This window comes from Suncus etruscus, chromosome 9 (genome assembly GCF_024139225.1).
Source record: "Suncus etruscus isolate mSunEtr1 chromosome 9, mSunEtr1.pri.cur, whole genome shotgun sequence".
NCBI lineage: Eukaryota > Metazoa > Chordata > Mammalia > Eulipotyphla > Soricidae > Suncus > Suncus etruscus.
The window spans coordinates 973,421-993,744 of record NC_064856.1 but is presented as its reverse complement, the minus strand read 5'-3'; the positions used below and the strand labels follow the sequence as shown (position 1 = coordinate 993,744).

General features: G+C 45.7%; 1 protein-coding gene across 1 annotated transcript in view; it reads left to right on the top strand.

Moving 5' to 3' along the window:
- Positions 1–20,324, top strand: part of PYGB (glycogen phosphorylase B) — a 39,830-nt gene that overhangs the window by 2,541 nt on the left and 16,965 nt on the right. Inside the window, exons 2-4 of the mRNA XM_049780222.1 lie at positions 13,499–13,600; positions 17,844–17,922; positions 19,543–19,646. Of these exons, the coding sequence (XP_049636179.1) occupies positions 13,499–13,600; positions 17,844–17,922; positions 19,543–19,646 (285 nt within the window). The remainder of the gene's footprint in view (positions 1–13,498; positions 13,601–17,843; positions 17,923–19,542; positions 19,647–20,324) is intronic.

The window sequence follows — 20,324 nt, the reverse complement described above, 5'->3', positions numbered from 1 at the left end:
CCTGACAATGTCTATGTAGAAACCAAGAAGGCTTTTATATTCTATTTTGATCTTTAGGCAGTTACATTAAGTGTTGACATAAAAATTAAAATACATGGAAGGGGCTGTAGAGGTAGTATACTGGACGTAGGATGCTTGCCTTACACATGGAAGACCCTGCTTTGATTCCTGGCATCCGTCCTCCAAGGATGCCAGGAGTGGTCCCTCAACAGGAGTAAGTTCTGAGCATTGCCTGAGATATGAGATATGAAATATGACTCCCAAACTATAAAACTAGAATAAATAAGTAAGACACAAATAAGCAAAACAAACACAGAAAAACCCAACATTATCTGTGATCTTCTCCCCTACTAATTCTTAAAGTACAGTACACATTGAATTTCTACATCTTTTTTTAAAAGAAAAATAATGAATTGTAACATTTTTATTAATATCTTCACAATTGTAACATTTTCTGTTATTAATGTCATGCTGCCTCTTACAAGCCAGCAGTTTAAAAATATGTTTGACCATTGAAATCATTGTACTTCAGGGCCGGAGAGATAGGAGGTAGGGCGTTTGCCTTGCGTTCAGAAGGTCAGTGGTTTGAATCCCGGCATCCCATATGGTCCCCTGAGCCTTCCAGGAGCGATTTCTGAGCGTAGAGCCATGAGCAGTCCCGGATGTGATCCAAAAACCAAAAAGAAAAAAAGAGAAATCCATGTGCTTAGAGAAGAGTTTTCAAAGCAACCTATCTGGTGATCAGCAAGTCAGAATATCTGGCTAAAATGAACGCCGCCACCCTAGCAAGGCCACAAAGCTTAGTTCTGAACTCAGCAGAATGATTCCCTGATGTTCTGGCTTGAGTGGGAGTGCCAGGTGAAGCTGGAGCCAGGATCTCTCTCCAAATGCAGAGAGGTACGGGAGGGTGCTTTGCCAGAAGCTGCTCAAAGGACTGGGCACACATGAAATGTGTCTGCCTTCGAACACCCTGTTCTGCTCTGGCTAGTCCTGGCTCTGTTCAGGAACCAGCGGAGGTCAAGAGGAATCTCTGCTGGTTCTGGGGGGATTGTAACAGTGCTGAGGATCCAGCCGTGTGGCTAGCTACCTGCAAGGCAAACACCTACTTCCCATGCTTGCTCTCTGGCCCTACGGTACATTTGCTCCTGAGCACCCCATGGCGCTCAGCACACAGCTGGGCGCAGTTCTGAAGTCAATCCAAACAATTCTCTGTGTCGCCAAGAAATCCAGCTCCGTAAGTCTTGGTTTCCCCGCTCAGCAGATTTGTAAGCTTTCTTGGCCTCAGTTTTATCGTCTTTGAAGTGAAGTTCACTGAGGTCATCTATTTCTCAGGCCCTTTTTGCCTTTCTGGAATTTATAGTTGTCTGTTTGCCTATGAGCTGGCCATTTTATTGACGTTCATTTTTATACAAAAAAGAATCTGAGGGTACTTGAGCAAGATAAGACACAAAGGCCCCAGTTAGTGGACAAAGACTTCAAGGAGAAAGTTGGTTCGAGACATTAAGGATTGGGAAACAGGTGATACATTCAGATACAAGATTAGGACACAAGATGCTGGTGGAAAATATGGTCAACTGAAGCAAATGACAGACCATGGTCAGTTATAGAAATCACAGAATATCTGCTATATAGAGCTTCTAAAACGGGCCAGCATGAGATTTCTTTGTTATTCTTTAAAACATTGTACGATGTGAGCAACTGGCCACTGGATTCCAGCCATGAGTAGAATAAACATGGTCTATTGTGACCTTCTCACAAACTGATCACTGATGGAGCAAATCAATTCTTATTTCCTTAAGCTCATGACAGAAACTCTCGTAGTACATGAGGGAACAGTTAAGCTTTTGTCTATTGTCTAGTAAGATAATCATAATGAATCCTAATAGTTTGGATGGAACTGGGAGTTAATAAAATGATTTAAAGGGCACCAAAAAATCGAACGGTGGATAGGGTAGCCTTGCATGCTGCTAAACCAAGTTTAATCCCTGGTAGCACAAATAGTCCCTGAGCCCCACCAGGAGTGATCCATGAGTAAAGAGCCAGGACTTAACCCTGACCATCACTGGCTGTGACCCGAAAACCAAAAGGGGAATAAAGGTGACCTAAGGGGCAGAGAGATAGTACAGAAGTTGAGCTTCTTGCCTTACATGCAGCCAACCCAATAATCTGCCAGCAAGGCCTACTGGCTGTATTCTAAGAAGGAAGAAATGATGGCAGGGAGGGAAGAATGAGGAAGAAAGGGAAAGGAGGAAATTTTTCTTACAGAAGTAAAAATGCTCGATAGTATTTATATATTTATTTTATATATATTTATATAGGAAAAAATTCAAGGGAAAGTGAAGAGATGATCTGGAAATCACGTAGGGGCTTGGGTCAGGGCTTGGAGTCTGAGGTATAGAGGTGAGGAATCCGCCTATATTTAAACCACTAGACCCCAAACCACTGTTGTGCTCATGGTACCCAAATTTGAATGTAAAAATGTCTGTTTAGGAGATAGGCACTGGGTGGGAGGGAATGTAGGATGGAGGGACATCTCACCAATGATGGGTTTGGAATTGGAACACGTTAGGACTGAAACTGCTGTTAACGACTATAAATCACAGTGCCTACATGAAATGAAAAGAAAGGAAAAAGAAAATGCTCTAGAGTAGAACTTGTTCCACCCTAAATCACTCTGCCTGAGAAATTTTTTCTCGACCTCAGGTATATAACATAAGCCTGCAAGTCAAACATTTATTGGTAACAAATCATGAATAAATTGCTTTGAAAAGAAAATTTTTTATTGTAATTAAAAATATTTTTGGAGTAGGGGTCATATCTGGTGGTGCTCAGGGATCGCTCCTACAGGACTTGGGGATCACTTGTGGTGCCAGGGTTAATGTTGGCTGCATGCAAGGCGTCTAAGACTTCTCTGTGCTACCTTCCATACCTGAAGGCATTTTTGCTTGCTTGTTTGTTGATTTTGGTTCTGGGGCCATATTCAGTGGTGCTCATGGCTTACTCCTGTCTCTGCACTCTGGGACCACTCCTGGCAGGCTCCAGACCCTATGGTGTGCCAAAGAATGAACCAGGCTCAGCTATGTGCAAGCAGCTTAACCACTGAACTATCACTCTGACCCCTGAAAGCACATTTATTAAAGTTCCAGGACCCCTTAGTTCTTTAACCCCTTAGTTCAAGCAGCCCCTGGAATTTTGTTTTAATTAGTAGTTGGTGGTTCAGCAACTTTTTTTTTTTTTTTTTTTGGCAAATTTGCAGTGGTTCTGAAGTGAATTTGAAGTGGTTCTTTATCTGTGTCAAATTGGCTTTATACCCCATGGACTGGTTTTCTAAGAAGAGAGAGTTTAAGAAGCTTTTCTCGGGTTACAGACTGATGTGTTATGCTGCTGATTATCCTAACATTACCCTAACAGCAGCCTGGTGGAAAACTGGTTAACTCATCATTGACTATGAAGAAGTCATAATCAAGAAACCTCTTTGCCGGAGCGATAGCACAGCGGTAAGGTGGGTAAGGTGTTTGCCTTTCACATGGCCAACATACGACGGACCCTGGTTCGAATCCTGGCATCTCATATGCTCCCCCAAGCCTGCCAGGAGCGACTTCTGAGCACAGAGCCAGAAGTCACCCCTGAGCGCACTGCCGGGTGTGACCCAAAAACAAACAAACAAACAAACAAACAAACAAAAAAGCCTCTTTGCTGTGATTTTGCATTCTGTTCTCTGCTCATTTGGACTCTAGAGCTATTTTCTGCATGAATGTGACTGGGCCAAAGTGTTCCGCTTATGTCCTCAAATATTATCTTGCTAGTTTCTGTGAAGGTGTTTAGAGAAAGAGATGAACACTTAAAGCACAGGGAAGACCCTGATCATGCTGCCAACCGGGTGCTCAGAGGGCCATATCACCATATGTTGGGGACTGAATTCAGGTTTGCATGCAAAGCAAATACCTTGCTTACCATACTTTCTCTCTAGCCCTCGGTTTCAAAGTTTCATTGTTTTGGGGCCATACCTGACTGTGCTCAGGGATGACTCCTGGCTCTCCGCTCAGAAATCGCTCCTGGCAGACTCGGGGGACCATATGGGATTCGGGATTTGAACCACCGCCCTTCTGCGTCTAAGGCAAATGCCTTACCGTTGTGCTATCTCTCCGGCCCCACTCCAATAACTTTTAAAAGTGGCAAGACTGGGACCAGAGCAATAGCACAGAAGTAAGGCATTTGCCTTGCACACAACGAACACAGGATGGGCCCCAGTTTGAATCGTGGCATCCCATTTGGTCCCCTGACCTTGCCAGGAGCGACTTCTGAGTGCAGAGCAGGTGTAACTCCTGAGCACCGCCAGGTGTAACATCCCCCCCCACAAAAAACCCCCAAAAAAAACAAAAGTGGCAAGACTAATTCAAATAATGTCCATTTAGCCTCCACCCAAACTCCACAAATGTTAAACCTTTTGACACATTTCACACTAATTTATTAAAGTACTTTTTAGAGTTCGCCTTAGATGTTGCTAAGAGTCTTGTTAAACAGGTATGCTCGTATTTATCATTCATTTTATGCAGTTAACCAAACCAACAAAAAGGGTGGTGAGGCAACAGCACAACAGGTAGGGTGCTTGCCTTGCATGAGGCTGACCCGGGTTCAGTCCTCAGCGTTCCATATGGGTCTCTGACCCTGCCAGGAGTGATTCCTGAGCACAGAGCCAGGAAAAACCCTTTAGCGTCGCAGGGGATGCCCCCCCACCCAGTCTAGCATTTTATGTAGTTAAATTATTTGAAAGCAAGTTGCAGGGTTGGTTCTCCCTTACCCATAACAGGTGATTGTGTGTTGTTGTGTATCTGGGAATTCTGTATAACCTCTATTCAGTGACTCAACATTATTGTTCTATTGAAATACTGCACTAACATACAGTTTTCATGCAGCAGTCAGTGCCTGTTGCCCTAACATGTAGAAATAACAAACAGGAGAATTTTATAAGCTGTTTTCAGATGATTCATTTTTGTTTTAATTCAACAGAGCAAGCAAATGTTTAAATTATTTAGAAACCCAGCCATCCTTAGACATGATGCAAAAAATATAAAAGGCTGTACTTTTCATCCTATATACGAGGCGGATTCCTAGGATATGGGAAGGGAAGGCCTGAGGAGGGAGTACAAAAAGTTAGGTAATTTGGGGCCAAAGCAATAGCACAGCAGGCAGGGTGTTTGCCTTGAATGCTTCCAACCCAGATTCAGTCCCCAACCCCTGCACAGTGCTGGGTGTGGCCCAAAGACAAAACAGACAAAAAAAAAAAAAAAAAAAAAAAAAAACGCTAGGTGATTGGACCACAGGAAAGTTTGATTTAGCAGTGACTTTTACAGGATCTTCTGGAGTTACCGGTAAATGAGCTTTTAATTCAAATGGACTCTTTTTGAGCCTCGAAGTACCACTTAAACTGAAAGGTAAAAGCTCTATTTAAAGTGCTATGTGGTATCACACTATAAATAGAATTTGACATGGTCCATCCACATCACCTCTGACAAATTGATTAATCTGGGGCTTATCTCAACCATAAGGAGGCCTCTGGACTGTTGGCTCTGGTTGGAGCTGGTGGACATTTTATAGAGCTGAATAGCAGCAAAGGCAGAGAGCAGAGTAGGGGGAGGAAGGGCAAAATGTCATGAGGAAGGAGGGAATGCAAATATGCTCCCTGCAAATGAAGTGCGCTCTGAAATACTGTAATTTCTCTTTTTGTTTTTGCTTATTATTAAATTGTTTGAGTCCCCATAAGAGACGCAGTTACAACATTTATGTTCATGATTTACACAATGCCCAGCAGTAGTACACATTTCCAGCCACCAGTGTTTCCCTCCTGCACTCACCCCCAGTTGCTCCTGCTTTTTGTTTGTTTGATTTTTGGTTTTTGAGTCACTCCTGGCAGGCTCGGGGAACCATATGGAATGCCGGGATTTGAACCACCGTCCTTCTACGTGCAGGGCAAATGCCTTGCCTCCATGCTATCTCTCCTGCCCCTCCTGTTTGTTTGTTTTTAACTTTATTATATCAGAGTAGACTTGGAGCATACAGCCCCACTTTCTAGGTAATTGTATTTTAAGTGGGATATAATTTGATCTTCAGAGACAGTCAGTCACTTCCTTGTTGGGAGTCAAGGTTTCCTGACATTTGATTAAACAGGAAGAGATTGGCTTTCTAGTTTGGGGGTTTAAGAAATAATGTGATAGGGGCTGGAGAGATAGCACAGTGGGGGCATTTGCCTTGCATGCAGCTGATCCATGATGGGCAATGGTTCAAATCCTGGCATCTCATCTGGTGCCCTGTGCCTGCCAGTAGTGACCTATCGCGCAGTCAGGAGTAACTCCTGAGCACCGCAGGGTGTGGACCAAAAATCAAAAAAAGAAAAAAGAAAAGAAATGATGTGACAGACGGGGCTGTGGAGTCAGTAGATAAATGCTCTGACTCCAGCTCCTCAGTTTTTGTATTTCCGACTCCGATTCCAGGTACCCAAAATTTCCTCCAAGTCCGACTCCACAGCCCTGGTGATAGAGGTTGGGGGTGGGCTGCAGCTTGGCAGTAGAGTGCTTGCTTTGGATCGTAAGGCTCTAGCCTGGACACCACACACATGCTAGAGAATCCTCAGTGTTCTTTTTTTTTTTTTGGGAGGGGGCACACCCAGCAGTGCTCAGGGGTTCCTCCTGGCTGTCTGCTCAGAAATAGCTCCTGGCAGGCACGGGGGACCCTATGGGACAACGGGATTCGAACCAACCACCTTTGGTCCTGGATTGGCTGTTTGCAAGGCAAACACTGCTGTGCTATCTCTCTGGCCCAAGACTCCTCAGTGTTCTTATCCCAGCACAGCAGTGACTGTCCCCCCTGATGCTGGCAGATGTAGCGGTGTGGGTGCATGCAGTGTTGGAGCGGGAGGGAGCCTCCTGTGCTCGTGTGAGGGCTGGCCTTCTCTTTGACCGTTCCTCTCCCTGGGAGGTGCCATAGCTCGGTCCATAGTAATCTTCCTGCTACTGTGGGGAGGCCTCTGGAGCAACCCGGCGGGTTGCTGTGTGCACTGATCAGTATGTAGAGTCCCCGTGTCATGTCAGGGCTAGTTCTGTCCTGTCCAGCAGGGACTTCCTCATGTGGTCACTGAGAGATTCTCATATAGAGGAACATGGCCAGTCCTCGAGTGCCGGATAGAAAGGGCAGATCTGAATCTTTCCTGTAGACAAGAACGCCCAAGGCTAAGTGTTGTAGTTCTGACTTTCTCCATCTTGCAAGTTTTTAAAGTCTTGTTAAAAAAACAAACCTTGAAGGGGTCGGAGTGGTAGCATCCAGTTGACCTGGCTTTGGTCTCTGGCACCCCTTGTGATGCCCAAAGCTCCTCTAGGAGTGATCCCTGGTTGCAGAGCCAGGAGGAAACCCTGAGCATTGTTGGGTCTGACCCCAAAATGATTCGAACAAACGAAAACCCTCTGAGGAGCTGTAGCAATAGTACAGTGGGTAGGGCTCCTTTCTTATATATAGCCAGCCTGGGTTCAGACCCTGGTACCACATCTGACCCTCACCAACCCCACCTTGAGTGATTCCTGAGCAGAGTTAGATACCATCTCAAAACCAAAATAAAATAAAAAAGCCCTTAAGGAGAAGGGAAAGAGATTGGAGCTCTTGGAAGCTTCAATTTAATCTTGGCTGTGTAAAAAGCAAACTCCACTTAACCTTCGTTGTGTAGAAAGCAAACTAAAAGCTCCAGAGTTTGACAAGAAGCTCATTTTCTAGACCAACTTCATTAATACTTAAGACGTCTTTGGTGGGTTTTTTGTTTTTGTTCTGGGGCCACAGCTGGCTGTGTTCAGGAGTAACTCCTGGCTCTATACTCAGAAATTATTCCTGGCAGGCTCAGGGGACCATATGGGATGCCAGGGATCGAACCGGGGTCAGCCATGTGCAAGGTTAATGCTCTACCTGCTGTGCTATTGCTCCAGCCACTAAGATGTCTTTGAAAGAGTGACATATTTGATATTTATGGTGGCCCTATTTTGCCTATTTGTGCTAAAGAGTTTTGTTTAGGCTTTTGGTATAGATTTTGTATATAATGAATTTATTTCATTTTATTTATGTTTGGGGCTAAATCCAGCTGTGTTCAGGGCTTACTCCAGCCTCTGCACTCAGGCAGTGCTCCTGTGCAGGCTCAAACTGAGGTTGGCTGTATGCAAAAAAAGCACCTCCCCTCCTGAACTCTCTCTGGGACCAGGAGGGATTTTTTTGGCGGGCTATTCCAGGAAGCCCCAGAAACTGTGCGTTTTTGTTCTCCTCTGCAGCGTTACAGAGGGAGGCTGACTACCCAGTGCGTTTCAAGCATCAGCAAACTCTGCAGCCTTGTCATGATCCCGTGTGTGTAGAACCCCAAATTTCCCTTCAGAGTGGCTTCTCCTATCACTACATCTCTTTTTCTGTAGTATCAGTTAAAAGTCAGACACTGGAGTAGAAATGTGAAACTAGATCCGTTCTAAATACATTTAGAAATTAGATCATATTCCTAACTTGCCAACTGCTCCCCCTCCCCCATTTGGAGGAATAATAGGGCAGTTAGGGGGAGAGGCAAGTTTCCTTGTGTCCTGTAGAGAGGAAAAGATTGTGCTGGACACAGGCCAGCACCAGTGGAGCCTGGCCTGGGACTTCACACTGGGCTCTATGGAAGCCTGTCTGGAAGGCACCCCGGGACGGACGCAGTCTGTCTATGGCAACCCACTATGGTGATCAGCAGCCTGGAGTGCTGTGTAAATAGCATCCTGGGGCTGGGAAGTTTGGAGAAAGCAATGGGCTGTGAGAGCAGAAGTGGGGCCATCTTTACTCTGCTGTGTGTGGCTCAAAGGATGCTGGCATTTAGATCACAATTTAGAAATCATCAAGTGACCAAAAGCCAGGGAGGTGGGATTATCAAAGCCTGAATTCTGCAAGTGTTTGTTTTTGTGTTTTTGTTTGTTATGTATGCCAGCTCTTTCTGTAGACTTACACCTACAGGAAAGTTTCTTTCAATAGTACATATTGTTTATTTTTCCTTTTTGGGTCACATCCAGGAGTGCTCAGGGCCTTCTCCTGGCTCTATTCAGGGATCATTCCTGGCAGGGATCCGGAAACCAGATGGAGTGCTGGGGATTGAACCTCTGTTGGCTGCGTGCAACAGCAGCTGCTATATTATTGCTCCTGTCCCACATTGGAAATATTTTTAACTTTTTTTTTTGGTTTTTGGGCCTCACCCGGCAGTGCTCAGGGGTTCCTCCTGGCTGTCTGCTCAGAAATAGCTCCTGGCAGGCACGGGGGACCATATGGGACACCGGGATTCGAACCAACCATCTTTGGTCCTGGATCGGCTGCTTGCAAGGCAAACGCCGCTGTGCTATCTCTCCGGGCCCTTTATTTATGTGTTTATTGCCAAACTTCTTTTTGCTTTACTTATTTTTTGTTTGTTTTGTTTTTTGTTTTTGTTTTTGGCAGTGCTCAGAAATCGCCCCTGCCAGGCTCCGGGATGCCATATGGGATGCCGGGTTTCCAACCACCGTTCTTCTGCTGCAAGGCAAACACCCTACCTCCATGGTATCTCTCTGGCCCCTAAACTTCTTCTTAACTCCGTATCCAAACAAACAGGGAGAGTGACAAACAGACCTACCTAAAGATAATATATTTAAATCCAATATATATATATATACATATATATATATATATATATATATATACACATTATCACCTACTTTTAAGCAAAAAAAATTGAAGCAAAGACGTGATATTTTCTCATACCTTTTTAAACTTGCCTTTTTGTTTTGTTTTGGTTTTTTGGGTCACACTAGGCAGTGCTCAGGGGTTACTCCTGGCTCTACGCTCAGAAATCACCCCTGGCAGGCACGGGGGACCATATGGGACACTGGGATTCGAACCAACCACCTTTGGTCCTGGATCAGCTGCTTGCGAGGCAAACGATGCTGTGCTATCTCTCCGGGCCCTATTTTTTTTTTTTTTTTTTTTGGTTTTTGGGCCACACCTGGCGGTGCTCAGGGGTTACTCCTGGTTGTCTGCTCAGAAATAGCTCCTGGCAGGCACAGGGGACCATATGGGACACCAGGATTCGAACCAACCACCTTTGGTCCTGAATCGGCTGCTTGCAAGGCAAACACCGCTGTGCTATCTCTCCGGGCTCTATTTTTTATTTTTTATTTTTTGGTTTTTGGGCCACACCCGGCGGTGCTCAGGGGTTACTCCTGGCTGTCTGCTCAGAAATAGCTCCTGGCAGGCACAGGGGACCATATGGGACACCAGGATTTGAACCAACCACCTTTGGTCCTGGATCGGCTGCTTGCAAGGCAAACACCGCTGTGCTATCTCTCCGGGCCCAACATTTTGATCATTTTTGTACCTTGTTTTTGTCTTTTTGTCCTGTTTTTTTTTTTTGTTTTTTTTTTTTTGGTTTTTGGTTTTTGGGCCACACCCGGCGGTGCTCAGGGGTTTCTCCTGGCTGTCTGCTCAGAAATAGCTCCTGGCAGGCACGGGGGACCATATGGGACACCGGGATTCGAACCAACCACCTTAGGTCCTGGATCGGCTGCTTGCAAGGCAAACACCGCTGTGCTATCTCTCCGGGCCCTTTTTGTCCTGTTTTAAGATCACTGGTGCCCTCCATTTCTGGCAATTTTTTTTCTCTCTCTCTTTTTTACTTACTTTTTGTTTTGGGACTACATCTAGCTGTGTTCAGGGTTTAGTTCCTAGTTCTGCGTTCAGGAATCTCTCCTACGAGGGCTGGGGTGACACTCTACAAAGCTGGGAATCAAACCGAGATTACCTGCATATGACAAGCAAGTGTCTCTACCATCTCCCCAGCCTCTATTTTTCTTTCTTGTACTGGGTTGAATCAGTTTATTACCTTACCAGCCAAACTTGGTTTTTTGGTTGCTCTCTTCTTTGTCAATCTCATCTGCTCCTTAGTGAATGCTGGCTATTCTTTACCCAGTAGGCTTCCTGTTCATTTTCTCCTTTTCAGCATGTCAATCCTGAGTTCCATATTTTAATCCAAAGGGAGTTCTTCCAGAACCAGCTGTGTATATGTAACTAATGTGGATGCCTGTGTGAGTATTTGAGCATGTGTGAATGTGAACTTAGGTGGCAAACATAAACAATTGTACAGTCTTCCTTTTAGTTGTGTGTGTGTAGGTCACACCTGGCTTTGCTCAGGACTTACTCCTGGCAAGCATGGGGGGACATATGAGGTATATGGGGTGCTGGAGATCAAACCTGGATTGGCCTCATGCAAGGCAAATGCTTTTCCACTGAACTGCACCAGTTGGATGTTCTCATCATGAGTGTGTGTGTGTGTGTGTATGTGTGTGTGTGTGTGTGTGTGTTGTGTTTTGCTTTAGTTTGGGGGCCACAACAGGCAGTGCTAGGAACTATCCCTGGCAGTGCTCAGTGGGACCATGTGGTGGCGGACATTGACATCATGTTTGGCCGTATAGAAGACAATCACCTCAATCCTTTGTATAGTCGCTCTGTCCCTGGGCATTTGCAGAGACCACCATGATTCTGGATCAGTGTTGCTGCTAAACTATGGGCCACAGATATTTCTCCAGTCCAAATAGCTGCACCCATCCTTCATCAAGTGTTGTGTGGTTCTACCACTGTGTTCTCTCTCTTTCTCTTTCTCTCCGTGTGTCTCTCTAAGTGTCTCTGTCTCTTGCTGTGTTCCTTTATCCTCTCTCTTTCTCCTTTTTTCTTTCTTCCTTATGCATCAGTTGGAATTCCCCTCTACAGAAGATTTCTTCCTTAGAGCCAGAACAATAGCTGATAGGACACTTACCTTGTATTTGACCAGCCCAGGTTTGCTCCCTAGCATCACGTGTGTTCCCTTGAGCCTGCCAGAAATGATCCTAAGTGCAAAGCCAGGAGTAAGCCCTGAACATCATCAGGTGTGGCCCATTGAATAAAGTCCTCAGGTTTAAACAACAACACTGGAGAGACACAGGTCTGGAAAAACTCCCTCTCCCTACCTCCCTTTCTCCTTCCTCCTTCCTCTTTCCTCTCTCTCTCCTTTCCCTCTCTTCCTCTCCCTCTTTCTCTCCCTCTCTCTCCCCCTCCCTATCCTTCTCTTCCTCTCTCTTTCTCCCTCCGTCCCTCTCTCTCTCTCCCCTTCTTCCTCTCTTCCTCTCCCTGTCATTCCTTTCTCTCTCTCCCTCTCCCTCCCTATCCCTCTCCTCCTCCTCTCTCTCCTTCCCTCTCTCCTCCCTCTCTCTCCCTCCCCCTGTCACTCTTGTCTCTCTCCCTCCTCCTCTCTCTTCTTTCCTCTCTCTCCTCCCTCTCTCTCCCTCTTACTCCTTTCTTCTTCCCCTTCTCCCTCTCCCCCCTCTCCCTCTCACTCCCTCTGTCTCTTTGTCTCTCTGTCTCTCTTTCTCTCTCTCTCTCTCCACTCTCTCCCTCTCCTTCACTGTCTCTTTCTCGTCTCTCTCATGCCAGTGGCCCAAATACTACAAATAAGAAGGAAAAAAATCAATAACAACAAAAACCCGGAAGATGTCTCCCTTCTCTGTTTCTTTGTGCCAGGCTTTTCTTGTAATGACCAGCAAGGGGCAGCATGTAGCCCTTTGGAGTAGACTGAATCCAGCCTGGGCCATCCTGCCCTGCCCGTCATGCCCCTGCCCTTGGCCTACCCTTGAACTGCTGGGGACTGTAAGGAGTAAACTGCCCTGTTTGGAAGCTCTTCACTCCGCTCAGCTGCTCAGCCCAGTTAGCCTGCTGGAATGGGGTGCTTGTTTTTATCATTTACCGAGCACGCTTGTAGATCTAATCAAAGACAGCCAATAGGTAGGTGAAGACCAACTTCTGCCAATTTCTGCCTGGTATGCAAGAACTTGTTAGGATTTGTGTTGAAGTTTACAAGTATCAGCCGTGAGCGTCTGAATTGTGTATAACTGTGAACTGTTACACACTGAAACTAAGTTAGAGGCGTGGCCGTCTGCTTGTCCAAAGGCAGATGACCAGAAGAGGCAGAGCTACGTCCATGAGGCTGTCCTTTATTGTTGTGCTCTGCACTCAGGCCACCTTGGGTTTGGATTTGGGGGCTAGTTCCCAGCATGCGGGGAACTCAGGCATTCATAGCACTGGGGCTCTGCTATAGAAAGTCTCCAGGGCTCAGGGGATGTTACAGGTCCTTCTGTCCCTGGTTTGATCCCCAGCACCACCTAAAGCTCGCTGCCCCTCCCCCCAGCACTGCTAAGGGTCCGTCCGGAGCACAGAGCCAGGAAATGGGCCCTAGGTACCACTTCCTCCCCCTGCAAGAAAGAGGAGAGAAAGAAAGCAAGCTCTGCAGGAGGCCCAGCCTTCAAAGACTTGCTAAGAGTCTTTGGGAATGAGCTCATTAGGGGCTGTATGGGACCGGGACAGAGGTAACACGGACACACCTTAGGGTCTGGGTAAGATTAGGAATCCACAGGTCACTAGGTCAAAATCCTCATGTGCTCTTTTGCCTCCTCAGCGCATCTATTACCTTTCCCTGGAATTCTACATGGGCCGTACCCTGCAAAACACGATGGTGAACCTGGGCCTTCAGAATGCATGCGACGAAGCAATGTACCAGGTATGGGGCTGGGGGAAAGGGCAGATGTGCTGCAGTGGGGTCTTTCCGCTGTGGTGGGGGAAGGGGAGGTGGGTTCTGTAGGGTTCCACAGTAGAAGGACGAGACCACACAACTGGAATAAAGTTTTTAAACACTTTAATCTCTCTGCCAACAAGACTCCCCAGCCAGGGGCCATTCCCTGAAGGAGATGAGTCCTGCCCAAGGTCATGATGAGGATTATATAGGGAAGGGATATAGGGAGGTTTCAATTTTCTGATGATCCTTCAAAATAATTGGCTCTTGTCTAGGGGTATCTTCCTACTACTCCCTTGTTCTTCCCTGATAGGCTACCTGGTACAGCCAGGTAGACTGAGGCGGGGTCTATGGAAATAGGCTCACACCATGTGGTCCTTATAAAAAGGTGTTTCTCCCTGCTCAGAACCTAAAGAAGCCTGCCATGTGGCTTTTACAAAATGGCGTCCCTCCTTATTCAGAATTCACGTCCCAACAAGTTCTTTGTCTCAAGAAAAGCAGAATTGATTCACAGTAGCCAAAGCCTGGAAACAACCCAAGAGTCCAAGAACAGGTGACTGCATAAAGAAACTATAGAGGGCTGGAGAGATAGTACAGCAGTTAAGGCATTTGCCTTGCATACAGCCAATTAGGGTTCAATTCCTAGCACCCCATTTGGTGCCCTGAGCACCACCATGAGTGATCCCTGAGTATAGAGCCAAGAGTTACCCCAAGTACTTCTGGGTGTGATTTTCCCCCAAAAAAGAAACAAAAGAAACTATACACGATGAAATTCTATTTGTCTCAAAAATAAGATGAAATTCAGAGACCATAAAGAGATTACAATAGTCGGGGGCTTGCTTCGAATGTGGCAGACCCAAGTTCAATCCCCCGCACTGTATGTTATCCTGAGCCCCCCTTTTAGAACTGATCCCTGAGTGCAGAGCCATGAGTAATCCCTGAGAACATCCACTACACCCCTCCCAAGATGAAATCATGCAATCTGTTACTAGCTGGGCAAATATGGAGAGTATCATTCTGAATAAAGTTAGATAGAAGGAGAGAAATAGTTACAGGACGATCTCCCTCATATGTGGGATATAAAGAGACATATAAAGAAAATAAATGCCCAAAGGCAATGGAAAATGAGAACTGTTCTTCAGTAGGAAACTTACCACTGTGGAGTTTGGGGAGGGTAGAAGATAGGGAAGGGGTGGCACTGGGATAGTGAAGAGGAGTAGGTGGACACCTGGTGGAGAATATGAAATGTTTATACAGGAAACTATAAGTTATAGTATTGTAAATTCCAGTGCCCAAAATAAAGAAAGGTGACAGGAAGAAGAGGAGTAAAGAGGAGAGGGAGAAGGGAAGCTAGAGAACTAGGACATGGGTTCAAGATCTTTGCCTGTATCCCATTAATCTTGGATCCAGTTCCCAGCACCACATATCGTTCTGCAAGGACCACCAAAAGTCACTCCTGAGCACAGTCAGACCATTCCTCTGAGAATGGCCCCCTTCCTGCCTCACCAAAGAAAACAAAAAGAGAATTGGGTTGAAAGCTAATTTATGCAGTAAAATGTCAGGCTCAAATTAATCCAGGAGACTTAATATACAGAGACTTAATACATGAGAGAAGTGGTTGGTATTTAACTGGCCCATTTCTTATTTATTTTTAATTCTTTGGACCCCTTGACACAACCAGAAGCAGCCCCCAGTGCAGAGCTATGAGTAGTCACCAAACAATGGCTGGTAGCCAAATAGGCAAGTAAAATGGAGAAGGAACTTGGAAGAGCATTTCTCAAAAGAAGGAACACATGCCTAATAAGCTTGTGAGAAGATACTCAGCATTGTTAGTCATCAGGAAATACAAATCAGGGGCCCCCAATTAAATTCTAATTCTCCCACACTCAGTGTCTATCATAGAATAGATTTTCTATCATTTAATAGTTCATACACATGATAGATCTAATATAATAGGTCACACATACTATATATCGTATTATAGAACAAGTGTTAGCAAGGATGTAGAAAAATTGGAGCCTTAATATACAGTGATGGGAAAGTGAATGAACCACTTTAGAATATAATATAAAATAATTCTAGGGAGCCAGAGAGATAGCATGGAAGTAGGGTGTTTGCCTTGCATGCAGAAGGACAGTGGTTCGAATCCCAGCATCCCATATAGTCTCGTGAGCCTTCCAGGAGTGATTTCAGAGTGTCGAGCAGAAGGAACCCCTGAGCGCTGCTGGGTGTGACCCAAAAACAAACAAAAAAAAAAGATCTAAAAATTAAACATAGAATTACCACAAGGGCCACAATTAAGCATTCTAAGATTTATATCTTGAAACATGAAGATGTCCATTTACACAAATTAATTCATGTTTAATGCTTTATTATTCATCATAGCTCCACAATGGGAACAGCCCAGTTGTCCGTTAGATGACAGCAATGCCATACAGCAAGCAGAGAATACTCTCTGTTTGGAAATGGAATGAATACTCTGGGGATGAAGTACTAAAATGTACACAATAATGCTTTTCAAGCAAGTTGAGGCATTACTCTGATCGAATGAAGATGGATTAAAAAACCCATGTAGTCAATATTTCCATTGATAGGGAATGTCCAGAACGCACAAATTCTTAAAAGGCAGAGAGTAGAAAGTGGTTGCCAAGAGTTGAGAGAAGAGGAAAACAGGAAGTCACTACTAATGGGTCTGGGGGTTTATTGTTGGAATCAAGAGTGTGGTCTGTTGTGGGCCACACAACTTTGTCAGTATGCTAATCAGCCATCAAATGGTCTTTTTTCAAGGGTGGGTGAATTAATTATATCTTTGTACTACTGCTGTCTTCAGTTTCAAGCTCCCTTTCACAGGGTTTTCTACTTTGTGACCAGCTTTCTGTGCTCTCAAAGCCCAGGTGGAATTTCCCTCATAGGCCAAAGTGTGGTTCTCCAAGGGAAGATATTAAGGGATAATCTTTTTTCTTTTTTTTCTTTTTTTTTTTTGGTTTTTGGGCAACACCTGGCGGTGGTCAGAGGTTACTCCTGGCTGTCTGCTCAGAAATAGCCCCTTGGCAGGCACAGGGGGCCATATGGGACACCGGAATTCAAACCAACCACCTTAGGTCCTGGATTGGCTGCTTGCAAGGCAAACACCGCTGTGCTATCTCTCCAGGTCCAAGGGATAATCTTTCATTTATTATCTTAACTTGTCTTTAGACTCCTGGTATCTGAGTTTAATAGGTGTTTCATGGACAATAGATGTTTCATGTTTCTGTGTTCAGGTGAGTTTGGAGGATTTGTAGTTAAATGTGTTTCTTCACCTAGAACTGGTCATGATGTAATGTGTAAATTTTAGCACCGTTCCCCGACCACCACCACAACTGCACACATTCCCCGACTGTTTCGGGACAAACACTCTAAAATTGCTTTTGAAGTTCAGGCAGTAATTTGAAATTTCACTCTGATTCAGATCCTCTTATGTGTTTACCAATTTTTTTTATGATAAGTGATGTTTTTTTTGTTTTGTTTTGTTTGTTTGTTTGTTTGTTTGTTTGGTTGGTTGGTTGGTTGGTTTTTGGGCCACACCTGGCATTGCTCAGGGGTTACTCCTGGCTGTCTGCTCAGAAATAGCTCCTGCCAGGCACGGGGGACCATATGGGACACCGGGATTCGAACCAACCACCTTAGGTCCTGGATTGGCTGCTTGCAAGGCAAACGCCACTGTGCTATCTCTCAGGGCCCGATAAGTGATGTTTTTACTTCTTAGAAAATTTCTTCCATCGTTTGTAATTTTGCTGATTCTCACAGTGTGGTCTGGAGACTTCCAGGGTCTCTGAGACCATCTCAAGAGATGCAGCAGGTTGCTAAACTTTTACTTGTTCTTTCATCTTGTTTGTTTGGTTTTGTAGGTGCTGAAGGGCTGCTTACAGCCAGCAGTGCCTAAGGACAATTTGGTGTTAGGGATCAAACTTGGTCCTTCCCAGTGCAAGGCCTGTGTTCAGCCTGTTGAGTAGTTTTTCTCTCATTTCTAAACCAGTATCTCTTCAGTACTTTGTCAGCTTTTAAAAAGAACTTAGAACCTTCACTTTCAGATAGTGATTTGTTACCAGATTTTGACTTGCAGATTTTCATATTGAAGAGAAGTGGACTCTACCTTTTGATATAGGCTCATTGTATGAAAATCTCTCTCCACCTGTTGCTTGAGGGCAGCTAGTGAATAATTCTGAAATGTCACCTGTGGTATTTTTCACAGCTGGGATTGGACTTGGAAGAACTGGAGGAAATCGAAGAGGATGCTGGCCTGGGGAACGGAGGCCTAGGGAGACTGGCAGGTAACCTGGGATCCTTCTAGGCTGAAGCCCTCCCGGCATGGGCTTTGCCTAAGCTGAGATTGCTGTTCTTTGAACCTAGTCGGTCAGAGGGACTGAGAATTAGGTCAAAATGTCATTGGTAGGAAAAAAAAATAAGAAATACAAGCCCTGGGCCAGAGCGATCGCACGGCAGGTAGGGAGTTTGCCTTGCACATGGCTGATCTGGGATCTTCGGCATCCCATATGGTCCCCTGAGCCTGCCAGGAGAAATTTCTGGGTATAGAGCCAGGAGTAACCCCTGAGTACCACCAGGTGTGGCCCAAAAACCAAAAAGAAGAAGAAGGAGGAGGAGGAGGAGGAAGAGGAGGAAAGAAAGGAAAGAAAGGAAGGAAGAAAGAGAGAGAGAAAGAAAGAGAGAGAGAGAAAGAAGGAAGGAAGGAGGGAGGGAGGGAGGGAGGGAGGAAAGAAAGAGAGAGAAAGAGAGAAAGAAAGAAAGAAAGAAAGAAAGGAAGGAAGGAAGGAAGGAAGGAAGGAAGGAAGGAAGGAAGGAAGGAAGGAAGGAAGGAAGGAAGGAAGGAAGGAAGGAAGGAAGGAAGGAAGGAAGGAAGGAAGGAAGGAAGGAAGGAAGGAAGAAAAGAAAACACAAGACCTGTATTTTCTTTCCCTGCAAGGGGTTTTTCCTTGCAGAGCAAACTTGCCCATGTCAAGAACCACTAGTAAAGGTTTTTCAGCATACAATCCTTTTTTGCAGTCTAAAGCTCAGATTGGGATAAAGAGACTAATAGGAACACACACTCACCCATACAAGAAAATAAGAAAAAGAAAGACTGATAAAAGGCCAGAGTGAGCCTTGCATAATGGTCTTCCAAGCCTGACAGGAGTGATTTCTAAGTTAAGAGCTAGGAGTAATCCCTGAGCTGGATGTGGCCCAAACCCACCGTCCCCCTCCCGCCCCCCCAAAAAAAGAAAGACTGATACGTTGTGATGTGGATAATTACCAGATTATATTGAGGGAAAGAGGCCAGGTGTGCACTCAGTTAGGCTTGGGGGACCATAGGGGATGCTGGGGATAGAACCCAAGTTGACTGCACATGTAAGGCAAGAGCCCTTCTCCTATCCTCTCTCTCCAGCCCTTTTGCCAGCATTTTTGGGTGAGGGTCAAGGACAATGGAATGTGTCCTGTCCTCCTCATTCGCACTGGGGGAGTCACATGGGGTGGTGGGGTCCAGCCACAGGGCTGGGATCTTGAGTTGAAGCATTCTGTAGGGTGGAGGGGCCTTGGGAAGACTGAGAGAAGACTGGCAGTGGGGGCTAGGGTGCTAGAGTGCTGAAGTCAGCTTGGTCTCTGGTGTGCCAGGTACCCACATTGTTGGCTAGGACTGTGCATTTAGAGATGTGTGTAGTCCCCCAACTTCCTCCTGGTTGTTCCCCCTTTGCCCACACTGGAGATGGCCACCTTGCTGATATGTCTTGGAGAGGGTAAAAGCAGGGGTTCAACTTCCCCACTTTTGGAACCTAATGCTCACCTCTGTGTCTTTAGCCCCCCAGGGCTGGTGGCCTGGTACGTCACAAACATGGCTGTGTGGGCCTGGGTTCGGAGTGCTTTGCCTTTGATCTCTTCCTTTGTTTTTGGACTTTCAGCCTGCTTCCTTGACTCAATGGCCACGTTGGGCCTGGCAGCCTACGGTTATGGAATTCGCTATGAGTTTGGGATTTTCAACCAGAAGATCGTGAATGGCTGGCAGGTGGGTGAGACCTGATTCCCGGACTAGCCCCCGCCCAACATTTCCAGTTCTTGTTCACATACCAGAAAACATACAGGGCCATTTCAGGCTGGGACTGTTGTACTCTGAACTCCTGTTCCAGAGAACAACTCTGCCAGTCTCAGGCAGAGCAGAGATGGGTAGGCAGGCAGGTGGGCTGTGAGCTGCTCCAGGATGGAGCCTGCCAAGCTGTTTCCCAGGAGAGCCCACTGTAGATGGTTGCAGTAGGGATAGTTAGTGGGGACGGCCCAGAGCTGATTGGACCCCGCAGGACACAGGATGGGCATGCATAGGAGGAGATCCACCGCTACAAGGAGTATTGCCCAAAGTTTCATGGGACGTGGACACAGTCATCTCAGTTTTCCTTCAGGGAATGACTGACTGGAATCATTAGAGTTACAGTGACCAGGGCCAGAGAGACGGTTCAGGGGTTAAGGTACCTTGTATGTTGAGGATTCCAGCTTGATCACTGGCACCCAGATGGTTCTCTGAGCCCTTCAGGAGTGATTCCAGAACACAAGGCCAGGAATAAGTCTTTAGCACTACCAGGTGTGTTCTCCAGCCCCCAAAACAAATATAATCACAAATTGTGTTAATTAACTTTACAATTATATTTTGTTATTTTGGTTTTGGTTCATACATATCTGTGCTCAGGGCTTA